The 15,580-nt window shown below is 39.3% G+C and overlaps 1 protein-coding gene across 22 annotated transcripts in view; it reads right to left on the minus strand.

Annotated features, from left to right (window-relative positions):
- ptprk (protein tyrosine phosphatase receptor type K) overlaps positions 1-15,580 on the minus strand; it is a 122,868-nt gene that overhangs the window by 22,537 nt on the left and 84,751 nt on the right. For all 22 annotated transcript variants that reach the window (XM_079646665.1, XM_079646670.1, XM_079646666.1 and 19 more), the window contains 10 exons: positions 14,092-14,274; positions 13,029-13,148; positions 12,591-12,700; positions 12,268-12,469; positions 12,052-12,157; positions 11,634-11,703; positions 11,228-11,350; positions 9,928-10,002; positions 9,636-9,672; positions 2,791-2,926 (listed from right to left, as the gene is read on the minus strand). In XM_079646665.1, the coding sequence (XP_079502791.1) occupies positions 2,791-2,926; positions 9,636-9,672; positions 9,928-10,002; positions 11,228-11,350; positions 11,634-11,703; positions 12,052-12,157; positions 12,268-12,469; positions 12,591-12,700; positions 13,029-13,148; positions 14,092-14,274 (1,162 nt within the window). The remainder of the gene's footprint in view (positions 1-2,790; positions 2,927-9,635; positions 9,673-9,927; positions 10,003-11,227; positions 11,351-11,633; positions 11,704-12,051; positions 12,158-12,267; positions 12,470-12,590; positions 12,701-13,028; positions 13,149-14,091; positions 14,275-15,580) is intronic.

Here is a 15,580-nt window from a genome sequence, read left to right on the forward strand (position 1 = left end):
ACAAAGCTATTTATTCTGAAACACCACGCAGCTCGCTTCCTGTAAAAGCAAGTATGATGTCACTGCGATGTCATCATGTCCCTCCATTTTAAAGATGCAGTATTGTTCAAAGTGTTAAAGGTTCAATGGCAATGAAGATTGATCTCCCCAGAAACCTTCAGGGAAAACTAACTCCAACTCATGAGGGTGAAAAAAAATAAATCACAAATACTTTGACAATATTCCAATCATTTCCCCAAAAGCATTTCGGCTAAGTCAGATGTCACATTTTAGTTACACATCAATTGGCAAATGTACAGAGAAATGCAAAGAAGTTCTTTCAACCAGAAAGTGCTGTCATGAGTTGTATAAAAACAAACATGAGGGACTTAACATTTCCGAAGATACCATTCATCTTCAGTTGTTGATGCTGGCACGATAACGTTTCTACCTGTCAGAAATACACTCGAAAATACCATTTGAACCGGATGTTTTCCTTCTGTAATCCTGTGGCAGGCGGTGAACGTTTGTGATATATTGCTAACGTTTATTTGAAGTCTCCTCCAGCCCAGATGCAGCTTGAGATGGTTAGAGTTTTAAACAACAACAGACACAGCTGTGCATGCAATTCAAGAGTATAAAACAACAAATGCCTTCATTTTCTATTTTCAAAAGGCATAAAATCCTCAGAGGCACTGATAATGTTCAGTATTATGTAGTAAAGTTATCCGGCCACTGGCTGCAAACTGTGAATCAAACACTGTAAAGTATCCCGATAGGTGAGTCTATTTAAAACAGTGGGAAAAGTAGCAGCTTCTGGAATACATAGGATATTTCTACCCTCCACTTTAAGATCTTTGAATATCATATCCAATTACACTTTGAGATGACATCTGAAGCAAGACTGCAGGATTCAATTAATTCATTAAGAAAAAGAAACGTGGAGGTCAGAGTTCCCAGGTGACACGAGTTCATTACCGGCTGTAATTCAATGTCTCTAATTGTTCTTGATTTGCTCAGTGAGATCATGATTGGTTGTACTTGAGCGACTTTTTTCCTTGCTGCTCTCTGATGCAATATCAGTCTATCTCCTGAAAGAGACCGTTGATGATAATTCATCTTAAATGTCTTGCTACGTGTTCAACATACATGGCGTCCAATGAGCCACTCAAGCTATCTTTATAATAAAAAGTAAAGGTGGGATATGAGGCACTCAACGTGAATATATCCAGTATGAATATGCAAATGAAGCTCCTAATTATTCTCTTTCTAATGAGGCACTCAGATTCCCTGAACACCAGGTTTTAATTGTAAGGTCACAGGAAGAACATTGTGTTGAGTAACAGTTCATTATTACACTCGTGTACATGACTTAGAAATGTGCCTACCAACATATGGACATGCACACCCTGAAAAGAGAAGATCCGACCCTGTGTAACCTCGCAGTTACTCGGGAATGTTTCCTGAATAAAGGGCAGGTTATATGCAAAACAAAAGTGTCTCGACTTGAGTATGGCGGATGGATTGTGTTTAAAGCATGAGGATGACTCTATTTAAAAGAATCCTAGACATTCATGTGTTATTATTACACAATTCAATTCAGTCACTGTGCCTTATGGTGTTGAAGCTGGAATGATGAACATTAATAATGATGCTGTCATTTTACTAAAACTTTAACAACATTATAAGGTTAAAAAGAACTGAGCAGTAAACATCTGTTGGTGCTTCATACACTCACATCTCTAAAACCATCTTCTTATAGAAATAAGACGATATCATGAGACTACCTAGAGTCACCTAAACCCAACTGCCTAAAGACTGTTTGATCTTACTACTGCTTACTTAATACTAATAAAGGTGTGTGTGATGTAGCTGCTGTTAGCATGTTGTAGTTGTGTTTAGGCGCCACATGGTGGAGCCCTGCACCAAACTAACGCTAAAGTGAAACCTAGACCGACGTCAACTATTAAAGGATGAGAGAATCTAAAGTCATTATTTCAGTCCCTATGTTCACTCTTGCTTTCTCCTTAAAGAACATAAGCCTTCATCACACATGTACAAACCCATTTTAAGTGTCTAGTAAACCTACTTAGACAGAAAGAGATTTTTTTTTTTTGTTAACCTAAATGAATAATAATAATAATAATAGCTTGGATTTAAATAGCGCCTTTCATGGGACCCAAGGTCGCTTGAATAAAGTATAGGGCTATGCGTGTGCTATATTTATATATATTTGTGTCAGCACATCTATACTTAACTGTAATCAACCATTGTCTTCACTCTCCACTTTTAAACAATTAGATAATATGTCTTTGATGTGTTTATGAAATCCATCCGTACTGATTCTTTGAGGATCTCTTTCACTGTGTGTTTTTCACTTTCAGTGAGTCGGCTATTCTGAGCGGTTGTTTTGTCTAGTGTGCTTCAGCAGCTGTACTCTACATGAAAAAAACACAACTAGAAACAGCCTCAGATCTCTCCTGCACTAAATCACACAACTGTGAGGCAGGAGTTTCTAATTTTGGAAACACCATACTTCTTGCATTGGATCTCAGGAAAACAAGCCTTCAGCTATTTAATGCCTGAAAAGGAGAGCAGAAGGAGATCACGCTGGTTCTGAGGGGAGATCAACGTTTATGGTGGATGGATGAGAGATGGTGTTACTACAGCAAATACTGGACCAGCACACAACAACATCAGGTGCACATTTGAGTCTGTTGTGTGCATGTGCATGAGTGTAGCACAGTTGTTATTTCATTTGCATTTTCAATAAAGCTGTTTTAGGGGGCGGGGTTAGCAGCCGTCACTCACCTCTTCTTGACCAATAGGATGGCTACCAGCACCAGCAGTATGAAGACGAGGACACCGGCACTGATCCCGGCGATCTTCACCACTCGGTCCGTCTGTTTCGCGGGATCTGGGATGACTTCTGGCTCCTCTGTAGCACCTTCACCATAATTACAATTAAAAAAACATCAAAACCATGGATCTAACATGTGATTAGCTCAAATGACCGTCATGCTACTGGAATTATTGGTTATTTTGTAGTATAATGAATGGAAAAAAGGTCATGTTACAATCCTCATTTGGGAAACACTGGTGTATTTGCAAAGAGAACACCGCCCCAGTAAAGAGTGTATGCTTCAGAGGTAATCTGTTAATGACATTAGAAGGGTCTCAGGGTTTCCACACCTTCTTAAACATCATTTTCAAGGATTTCTCAAGGACTCTAGCCCTTAATCCCTCCAATTCAAGAAGTCAATACTTCTCGAGGAAGATGGAGCATGAAACAATGAGGCTTCTGCGTGAGACACATCCAGAAAGCAAATGCGCCAATTTAATATCATTGAGCAAGGGGAAAAAATGGTGATGAGCTGGGAGATATTTGAATAAGAATTATTTCAAATGCAGTAATGTTTCCAACCATTCAAACCCTCTATTAATCGGGCAGTGAACAAGCCAGATAAAACCAAACCCACCAGTCAGCTAAGTTTTTGTCTGTGTAGCCCTGTAGCCCTCCAAATGTATCAAATGTTGCACTTTTGCACTGACTGTAAGCCTGTTACACAAATAATAGATTCTTGGCACTGTCTGAAGTATTTACGCAACCTTGTGTCACCCAAGGCTAGAAAAGCACGCCAACTAAGAGCCTCAGGAATTGGATTTTTCTCCCAAGACATCTTTACAAAAAGCCCTCACGTCATGGAAGTGGTGAGTGTGATAAGGAAACAAATCCTGATGAGCCGTTTAAACAGGGAGGTTTAATCAAAAGTGCTGTGCAAAAGATCAGGTAAATATCAAGACTCCAAATATTCCTTGTGAGGCAAAGTCAGACAACTGCCAACACAAATGCCATGGAAACTGTCATTCATGATCCAAATATAGCCAAAAGTGAAGTTTGAGGAGCTTATTTGGCTCTCAGATTGAAATACTGAGAATAAAAGTCAATTATCCTTTAATATGATTGCTATGGAATAACGGAACAAAATAGATTGCTTCTATCCACAGCCAAACTGCTCATTCACATTATGGGTTTGACAGTAGACATCAGAGCATAACGCAGGCGTGGTTTTAGCAGATGTTTGGACATGAACGGGTTCAAATGAAAACATCTGATGATGGCAATACATGAACGAATAGGGAGTTACTAAAGTCGTTGCATGCCATGTCGCGGGGAACATGAATATCTGTAGAACATTTTGTGCCAATCCATCAATAAGATGATTAGATATTTCACAGAATACGTTTAAGAAGACATAATGTTCTTTTTCTCAATCTGTGGTAGAGAAACTCCCGGAGGAAACATTTTACCTTTGCAGAACATTTACATGCAGATACCAGAGTTCCCGTTAGCCGGTAATTACCGGACTACGACCGGTAAAATATGCTGAAGACCGGCAAATATAAATCTCTCCGGTCAAAGCGTCCGGTCAAAATATATTTCCCCTTAGCGCAATACCGCATCAGTTGCGCAATTTATGTGACAGTCAAGAATAGTCAATTCTAATGTCAAACTCTTAATATGGAGAAAGAGATGTCCTGTATGGGTTGATTGTGCGTTGATCTGTTGGTAATGCCTCGGGGTCCCGGTGGGCATGTAAACAAATGCATAATGCTGCGCTATAAATGGTAAATGGTAAATGGACTGTACTTATATAGCGCTTTATCCAGTCTTTAAGACCCCTCAAAGCGCTTTACATACTACATGTCATTCACCCATTCACACCCATTCATACAGAGCAGTGTACCTTACTCTATAGGACCTAACATTCATACACATTCACACACCGTTGGCCATGCCATCGGGAGCAACTCAGGGTTAAGTATCTTGCCCAAGGATACATCGACATGTTGACTGCATGGGCTGGGATCGAACCCACAACCTTCTGGTTGAAAGACGACCGCACTCCCTCGCAGCCACAGTCGCCCCAGAATTTGTCGCCCTATACTTTGCGGCCTCACCCGGTTGCATAGCGACGCTTATTGTTTAGGTGTCTTTTAATAAGCAGGTAGTCATATCATTAGCTCGAACTAGCTATATCTGATCAATATGGAGATAAACGCGAGTAAAGTGTAATCTGACGGGAGAGAGAGATCAGCTGCTGCTGACGAGTCGACACGCAGCTCCGCATGATCACCTGCAGCGGTGAGCGGAGCAAAACACACACTTCAGGTTAGAATATCACACGTAGCTATTTGAATTACCTCTCAAACTACCGTAACTAGTTATAGATATGTTTAGTTTTACTGTCGGGTCACTCATTACTGGATCCGCGAGCTGCATGATACTGACGGGCTGTCAGGAGAGGGAGAGAGCGCTCCGTTTATTATTCCCGTGTTATTGTAAATTACTCTTCACTTTTGAAAAATGTAGTTAATCTACTATAATTAGTTTGTTTAATATCGAATCATATCAATTTGTTTTAAAGCACAATAAATAACAAAGAAGAGCTTTGACCGGCACTTTTCAAATCGTGTCCGGAAGATTTAAACTTTAACGGACATGTTCACCGGCGAAAAGATATTCTAACGGGAACTCTGGCAGACACAGTAAATCACACTACAGGAGGGAAAACTCAAAAAGTATAAAATGGCCTCTTTAAATGGACATCATAATCTTAAGGGCTAACCTTTTTAGAAACATGGATAATATAAATGTAGAAATCTCCCCAATTCATCTAGGACTTCAAATATTCTGGACAAAAGTAGCAGACCGGTTTAAACTAGCCATGGCTATTAATCTAAACAAGTTAATCCAACCATTTGACATGTTCTTGTACAATCTTAAAATGAAATCATGTGAAGAGAAAGCAACGGAGCATCGGTGGAAACTGACAATGTTTATCCCTGGCCTGTAGAAGCTTCTCAAGCTAGGTCAGTTAAATGACAACTCTGGATATTTCAGCTTCTTCATACTTTAGTTGTACAACCTGATAGTTAATGTACTGAACCGGTGAACTCTGTGCACACTCACTTCTCATACTCCTTGCTGAAAACACATATACATTGAATACATATACACAAATAAAGAAAGGCTCAATTAATCTTTTCAGCGTATTCAGTTATCCTTGGAGTCATGCTCTTATAGAGAAATGTGTATTGAATTGCAATTTGACTGCAGCTGTCCAATGTTTCTGCTCCAATGTCACAGTATATTACTCATACTCAAACTCCTTTCTGTTCCTGATGACTTCAGAGAATTGTCTGAACTCCCCCGTTTCGTCTGTTTGGAATATAATTCACAAACAAGGTTTCGGGGCGCAGTGAGATTTGACCATGTTGATCACGCACGGAAAGTCAACAGAAAGAGAGTCAGCATCTGTTTTCATGCTCCTCAGCTTACTGATCTGATCCCATAACGCCAGAGTAGTTGGTACTGCAGCGTAAGAACATTATCGTGCATTATGATAATCCAAATAATCCAACACAAAGACATATGCAACAAAAACTCCAACCTAATGCAATGCTTCTATCAAACAATAATCCACTTCTAATGCAAAATATCAACAAGTTAAACCTAATCGCTCTTTATCTCCTTCAGTATTTGTGACATATTATTTTGTTATGAAATCATTCTGCCGCTGATTTATTAGAAATGCCTCCATCTATCCCTGTGTCATTATGTAACAATGTTACTCTAAAACATGGGATTGATAGATGAAGCTTGAGCAGGGATTTGAAAGCTCAAATGCTTTGAAATAATAAGGTTTAGATTGTACTGTTTATTTTTTTATCTCTAGCAAATTCTAAATATATGCAGTTCTGACTAACTTTCTTCCCTGTCTGCGACCCTGAAATGTTTTTTTAAAGTTGTATTGGTATAAAATGCTAAAAGATCTTATAAAGCAGTAAATAGTGCATCTGTAGGGGGCTGTCTTCAGAGCGTTGCTACAAGATATATCGGCCAAATAAAGGATATATAAAGAATACTGGGTTTTACTGTATGTGGTTCAATAAGAAACATAGATATATAGAACAATTATGTATAATACTTTAGAGTAGTGTCATATATACTGGTCAAAACTATTTTTAAATAATATATATTATCTTAAATACTGAAAGTAGTAAAAAAAAAAAAAAAGTATGTGTCAAGCTTTAGTTATCCTTAAATAAAAAAAAAGATCAAATGTGTCTTAAATATCTACGAATGCATTGTTTAAACTATGACTATGACTCCAAAGCATGCTGCATCGGTGACTCCACCACACTTTGGTTTCACCTCCTTTTTTTTATAATGACTGTCAGACCAATCAATGCGTAAAGGGTATCTGAAACAAGACGTAACAAAAAATCAAATCAAATCTTTAAAAGCTTCAGGGTCCTGAGACCTGACCTCATAATGTCGGCGGTGGCTCTTAATGTCTGTACAAAAATTATCCAGGTCAGTACACTAACAATGTGCCCCACACACACACACACACACACACACACACACACACACACACACACACACACACACACACACACACACACACACACACACACACACACACACACACACACACACACACACACACACACACACACACACACACACACACACACACACAAAAGACACCCTGAGGCAGCAATGACAAGACACAATACCCCCGATGACCTAATAGGACCACCGTCGCTTAATCCTCCCTCCCGGATGCACGGTTGAGCGCACACACACATGCAGAGGGACGGAGGGAGAAAAGAGGGACGGTCTTTTGACCTCTCTCTCCATTAGTGTGTCTTTCTGCCTATTAAAAAAAACTTAAATAAGTTCAGCTTCACTAAGTCCCCCTCTGGCTAAAGAGACAGAGCGTCATCTCTTTGTAGAAGCCTTCGTTTAAACAACCAACCTGTTCTAGAAACTACAACCCCTAGTAAGAAAAGTGATGACACTGGAAACACAGACTTCCCACATGTTTCTCTTATTTTAAAACACGACACCTTACAGGCGCTGGAGGGACTGAACCACACCTTAAGCCATCCCATGGGATCAATTTCCTGTGAGCCTACTGTTCAAAATGTCTAGATCACATTCAACTCCATGACCTAAAGAGAAATCAGCTTAAAATCCACTTCTTTTCCAAAACGGCCCTTATTGTATTTCACAATTATTTATGGTTTTATTTTAAAGGGACAAGGACACAGCGTGGAGCAATGCCACACACCGCAGTATTTATCACCTAAGCTAGTTCACAGTGTCTGTCCCCTGATGGGTCTTTATAAAAATACACTAATCAACCAGCAGTAATTACTCATTCGACAATAATTACGGCTGATTGTGCTGCAAATTGTGTCACTTTTACTGCCTTGTTTTATGCTCCTTTTTAGAAGGTCAAACAAAGGACTATGGGCTGAGTGCAGAAAGTGATTTTAAAAGAAAAACAACATACAAACCATGACGCAGTAGGGCTAAGATTACTTGTAAGTACAACATTCAAGTGATTTGATATAATAACAATCTTCTATACTATGACAGGCTTTAACTTCTCACCCGTTATCTCAGATTGTGTTAACGATGTAGGAAACTAACAAATGTATTAGAATTTAAAAAGTAATTCCTACAATAAAATTATTCCAATCTGTCTCCTGTTTGTTAATTAAATGACCGTTGAGCTAAACAATTAATAGATTTTCCATTATTTAATTTTTTTTTACAGACAAAATGACTGGTTACTTAAAAAAGTGATCATCGGGATAATTAATAATAAAAACAAGTGTTAGTTTGAGCCCTTGTTGACATAGCATTGTATTAAAAGGTCCGGGCTAAGAATAGACAGAATGAATTTCAGTTGTAGTAAAAATGAGAAGTATTTCCATATGTCTGTTTGCTTTCTATTATGTTTCCTCTAGCCATATAAACACTAAAATGAACTCACCGTTCTTTGAAACTCAAGGCTAGCAGCCACCAGGATTTTCTATTTCATTGAAAACATGTTCATGTATTTTTCTGTTTACCCTTGTTCTTACAGCACACAGCTAAACTCTGATCCATTAGCCGCATTTCTAAAGATCTTTCCTGAAAACAGTGTGTGGGTAAGTGTGTTAGCACTTATGTGTGTATCTGTGTGTATATGTGAACTTGCATGTTGCTGGGGGATTACAACCAGTCTCATAATCTATCAACATATGGCTGCTAATAAAAACATCACATTTAGACTGCGTGAGCATACAAGGGCCTAAGTGCACACACACACACACACACACACACACACACACACACACACACACACACACACACACACACACACACACACACACACACACACACACACACACACACACACACACACACACACACACACACACACACACACACACACACACACACACACACACACACACACACACACACACACACATGAACGCATTTTCTCTCTCTATGCAAAACAATATTATGTCCCCACTAATACCACTAACACAAATATCAAGGTATAACACCCGTCATAATAATACATATCAGATTATCATGAATGGACAGTAAGCAACTTAACAACAGCAGATACACACAGCTCACCAGACACGAAAACATATATTGTTACTATAATACCATTAAAAAATAATCTGCGTTATGTTTTGCTCAGCAGCAGAAAACCAACTTGTTTGCATCTGGTTGTCAAAATAATACTCATCTGTGGTGTTTTTTATGTGAAGTACATCAGTAACAGTACGTTTCTTACCTTTAGTAGCCAGCCTCAGACACTGTGTCTTAGTTTCCTGAATAAAAAGATAACACAATAGAAATATCTGAGTAAATAAATGTAAAGTATATATTCAGTTGCCGACATTTGTTTTGATGAATGTTAACAGTAAAGTCCGTACTGCTTTCAGATAGAAGCTGTGAAGTACTTCAAGTCTAATTCATGTATATTTGAATATGTACATATAATTATATTTATTCATGGAAGCTCGCAGGTGAGAGTTGTGAGTTCACTGGGTGTTTAGTCTTCATATAAATAAGCATGTATTTACCCTCTCCGTGCTGCTAACAGCTTGAAGGTAGATGTTGTAGTTCTTTCTCGGAGCCAATGGAGGATTCCAGAAACCCTGAGGGATAAAAAAAGATCATCGGAAATCCAAATCAATAAATTGCAAAGTGTTATTTTATGACGGTTGTTGTTGTTGAGCCTCAGGAATTGAAGTAGCAGCCAGCAATAACGCATTTCAATTGTAACAAATATATATATATTGCATATAAGTCGTGTAAGTATGTATAGGTGTTTAGGTAAAATGATGGGACTAAATATATGTAAATTCTTTCAACTGCTTTGTTGTCCAATAAATAGTTTGTCCTAATCCCAGGACTTTTTGCAAACGCTATTATTACTACTACTACTACTACTACTACTACTACTACTACCACCACCACCACCACCACCACCACTACTACTACTACTACTACTACTACTACACTACCACCACCACCACCACCACCACCACTACTACCACCACCACCACCACCACCGCCGCCACCACCACTACTACTACTACTACTACTACTACTACTACTACTACTACTACCACCACCACCACCACCACCACCACTACTACTACCACCACCACTACTACTACTACTACTACTACTACTACACTACTACCACCACCACCACCACCACCACTACTACTACCACCACCACCACTACTACTACTACTACTACTACTACTACCACCACCACCACCACCACCACTACTACTACCACCACCACTACTACTACTACTACTACTACTACTACACTACTACACTACTACCACCACCACCACCACCACCACCACCACCACTACTACTACTACTACTACTACCACCACCACCACCACCACCACTACTACTACCACCACCACTACTACTACTACTACTACTACTACTACACTACTACACTACTACCACCACCACCACCACCACCACCACCACCACTACTACTACTACTACTACTACCACCACCACTACTACCACTACTACTACTACTACTACTAGTACTACCACCACCACCAGCGCCACTACCTGGCATATACATATCACATGGTTAAGAACATCAGAATAAACACAAATATGTATTACGAATATACAGTATAAAAACATATATACAATAAAAACCAAGTCAACTCAAACATGACTTCCCCCTGTCTGTTACTTTTTCCTGTTTGTGTATTCCACATACATATTCTTCTGCATTTTAAGCTATGAGTTTACGATGGTATCTATGTGATTTATCTTTTCACCTGACATTTTTGCTGCACTATGCACAGAATATGTAGCTCAGATAAAAATGCTTGCCTGATACGTCTTGTTGTCTCCGACGGTGAAGGGCAGCGGCTCCGGCAGGTTGCTAGGGGACAGCTGGGCGGCATAATAATATGGAGATCCACCGCTAGACGCACTGTGGTAGGACACCGGGACCTAGGAAACAAGATGTATTTACATTAAAACGATATGTCTATAAATCTGTCATACATACACAAGTCAAGCCGGATGGAGTGAGTTATTTTGTGCAAATAAAAGGACTACTATATAAGAGTTGGAAACTAAAGGTCAAAAGGTCTATATAGAAAATGGTGGCTTTCTACTCTATAATCATTTTGTTTTTGGAGATGAAAGTCTTTAAAATGAATGTTAGCAAACAAATACATGTATGAAAAAAGGCATGGCTTGTTAAATGTATGTAAAACAGATGAATAATTACCTCGAAACAGTCAGAAGAAGCTTGACGGCGTGATCGGGGATTCACTTCTTCAACCACAATCTGGTACGCACTGTAGACAAGAAGACAAAGTTAATATATAATACACTGACAAAGTACTTGTTCATTTGAGTTGTGTTTTTTTTAAATGTTAAGTATACCTCCATGTTAATAAATATCATAACGATGAATGATTGCATTGTCATGCAGATGTTAAGGCTTGGTCCTTATTGAGTTCTAAAACATATTTGCAAGAAAACCTACCTCATGTATTTGTATATTTGTATGTACTTGTTAAGCTCCTTAGTTAATACAACGTACAATATAAATAAGACAAAAATTAAAATAGTGCAATTAGAAATACAAATAAAATGGTGCAAGTAAATGCGCTGGTGTAGTACTTGTATATGTTAGCATGTACCTTATAGGAGCTCCCTTGGCCTGGGCAGGTTTAAGCAGGACGGTGATGGTTGTTGCAGTTTCATTCAGAAAAGCCTCTGAACCGTCATACTCATCTATTGTTGGGGCTGAAGACAGAGCATAACTCAACATTAGTGTCCATGGTTAGTAGTGGAAGGATAGTTTACCTTACTAACTATCTGAATGTGACGAAAAGTCATTCAAATGTATTTCCTACCTGAAATATTAGTAGTCACGTTGAGCGTGGTCGCAGTGCCGAACCCTTTGGAGGTGGAGGCGCGGATGAGCAGCTGGTAGGTGACGCCTGGGTGGAGCTGAGAGAACAGGTGATGGGTGGCGTTGGAGGGCAGAGACACTGTAAGCCCCGGCCGCTGGAGAGGCACCGAGGGGTCAAACGAACGCACCCCACTGTAGTGGATCTGTGGATGGGCAGAGAGCAGACACAAGGATTATACACACTGTATATCCTAATGAGGCTGAGTTTAGTGATGGATTTGCTTATTCAACAATTATTGTTCCCTCTGCTTCTTGTTGCTGTACCTCATACTGTGTGATGATTCCGTTGGGTTCAGTCGGCTCCTTCCAGTAAAGAAGAATTCGGTCTTCAAATGGAGTGGCTCTGAGAGACTGACTGGGAACTGAGCCTGGGACTGTTAACACACAGACACAAACACAGGGACAATTATAAAAGGCTCATAAAAATGACATAAAAATGTTGTTCTTCATATAAAAACAGTCTTAGAAAATACATATCGACAAAAGAAAAGCACACAGCAATTTCTTTATGGAACCATTCAAAGTTATACGTGCACTTCCTTAAGTTACAGTGCTACTCCCAAACATGTCTGCAATAAAGGTTCTTCCTGTCGTATATTCTGTGCTTTTTAATAATCCTACAGCATAAGAAGCATTAACCCTTTGCTCAATAAAAAAACATTAACATAATAACAAAAATAAAGTGTCTTTTGTGTATCTCACCATCTTCATCAGTTTGTATGATGGTCTCGTCGCTCTCTTTCCGCCCCTCGGGATTGGTCAGAATCATCTTCAGGCTGACGTTGGTGTACGGCGGCAGGTTTCCAACCAGGTGGCGCGGTGCTGAGGAAAAGAATAGAAGAAAAAACACAAAACTCAAATCTACTGTAAACTGTTATGTATAATATTTCAGATTCTAGATTAGTTACTCTTTTGGTACAGCTCGAAATGTAACGATCTGTCTGTGTTGTGTTTTGTTTTGTCTTTTTCTGTCTTTGGTTTCCTGTTTTATTTTGAAAAGTCTTCACCCCTTGTCTTGCCTGTTGCTTTCTGTCTGTGTTCCCTCCTGTCTGATTACCCGATTGTGTTCACCTGGTGCCCCTGTGTTTCCTCCTCCCTCCTCACCTGTCTCTTGTTTCTTTGATTAGTCTTGTGTGTATTTAAGTTCTGGTTTTTCTGTCTGTCTTTGTTAGTTCCTTGTGTTCCTTGACGTTGTTCCCGGGAAAGAGTTCTGTTTTGTTTCATTTAGCCTTAGAATAAAGGTGTTTTCTCATCCCTGACACGAAATGCATTCAAATCAGTCGATCAGACTTATAGTAGTGCATGTTATTACCATCGTAAGTGTACAAAATTCCCGTTACTACTTATTAGGACTGCTAATATACAGTATATGTTGTGATGCATATATTTACGAATGCAATCTGATGCTATTTCAATCAATATTTTATATATTCCTAACTCCCTGTGAAATGAAAGATGGCTGGTACTACTGCTAATCCCAATGAGAATACCAATAATTAGAAAAAGATTGTAAAATGCTAACGTTGCACACATTGGGTAGTCTCCTACTGAACTACTCCATAATGATGAGTATCCTGATGTGTTCTCATTCAGCTTCATTTGTACTGGTGGTGTTAACAACAATTTGTATTCAATAAACATACCCATAATGCAGCTCTTCCAAAGTTAATATGATGTTTTTTATCGTGTCAATGCAGTTACCATATCGTTACAGCAGTTTAACTGACACTAATGATCCTGTATTAATGTTTAAGGTGAGTGTTACCTTTAGGGTCCATGTCCAGGCAGCCGGCTTTGCTGCGGTTGTTGGCGGTCATGTATTGGTAGCAGATGGTGACGTTGAAGGTGTGACAGCGAGTGATGTTGTAGCCCAACGACTCCCAATCCACTGCGATCAGACGGGACCGAGTCTCAGCTATCTTCAGCCTCTTAGGAGTCCGCATGGGTTCTACGGAGAAACAGAGGAGAACATGGGGGGGGGAAATATGAGTTTTCTCATTAAACCAGATTGTCATAAGAACCGCAATAGACTGTAGCCTCCTGATCAGGAATAACATGGGAAATGAATCCCCATTCTTTGATGACTTAGAGTTAATGTGAAAAATACTTTTGTGAACTTCAAACATTTACTTTAATTTTGCTGCATTTCAGAGTGCCGAGTCAACGTTTACCCCAAGATGAAACAAGAGGGGTTTAACGATCATCTATTTCTGCTCCTCGCTGCCATTCAGCCATTTCTCAAATGCAAGGCACGTCTTTAGGTTTCCATCTTTTATGTGAACTCAGAACTATTTATTGTCAATATAATCTACAGTACCTTCTCTCAGGCCTGCCCAGGGCTTTAATTACCTTAACTGGCTCATTTAACTGGATCAATAACCCACAGAACACACACCCCTACACACACACACACACACTCAGGCAAGACCGCAGAGACGAAACCAAAAAATGATCCACTTGCTGTCTGCTAACATCAGCCATTATAGTTCAGGCAATTACATTTTTTTTTACCAACGTTTGCTTCTCCAACCCTTCAACTCTTTAGATGAAGATCTACTTCCGAGGGGTTGCTGTGTTCTTGTAATTTCTACAAAGACACCAAATGAATCTGTGTCTGAAACAGGCACAACGCTTTGAAAGAGAAGAAGCAATGGAATAAGTATTCAAACCCAAAACACTCTATATCATGCTAAATCTTAGTGTATGTAAAAAGTGAAATAAAAATAGTGAGATAAAGTAAATAGGTGTATGTCAAATATGTATGGTAGTTGAATAGATTTACTTAGTTACGTTCCATCACTGTATTAAAGACAGGATAAGTCCAGTTGAACCGTTGTTGTTATTCTTCAGCTAATATCATATGATTTGATATCTGAGAGCCTCATTTTGTCCGGGTTGGGAAAAAAATAGGACCCAAATGCAGATTGAGAAGGGAAGCGGGTTTCAAAATGAAACAAAAGGCAAGTTTTAATCACAAAAGCTGAAAAACATGAATCCATGAACAGGTACTGTAGCACGAGGTAGCATCCAAACAAAAGTTGACTGTGACCAACATGAAGGGAGACATGAAAGACAAACAACGAACCAACACCGAACACAGGAAGAGACTAAATACAGGGAGGGGTAATCACGAGACGAGAAACACAAGGGCAACAGGTGAACACAATCAGACAATCAGGGAAACTAACGACAGGGAGGACAGAACAGCAAAACAAAACTCATTACCAGACACACAAAACTAAAACCGTGACATG

Source organism: Notothenia rossii, assembly GCF_949606895.1.
Source record: "Notothenia rossii genome assembly, chromosome: 8".
Lineage (NCBI taxonomy): Eukaryota > Metazoa > Chordata > Actinopteri > Perciformes > Nototheniidae > Notothenia > Notothenia rossii.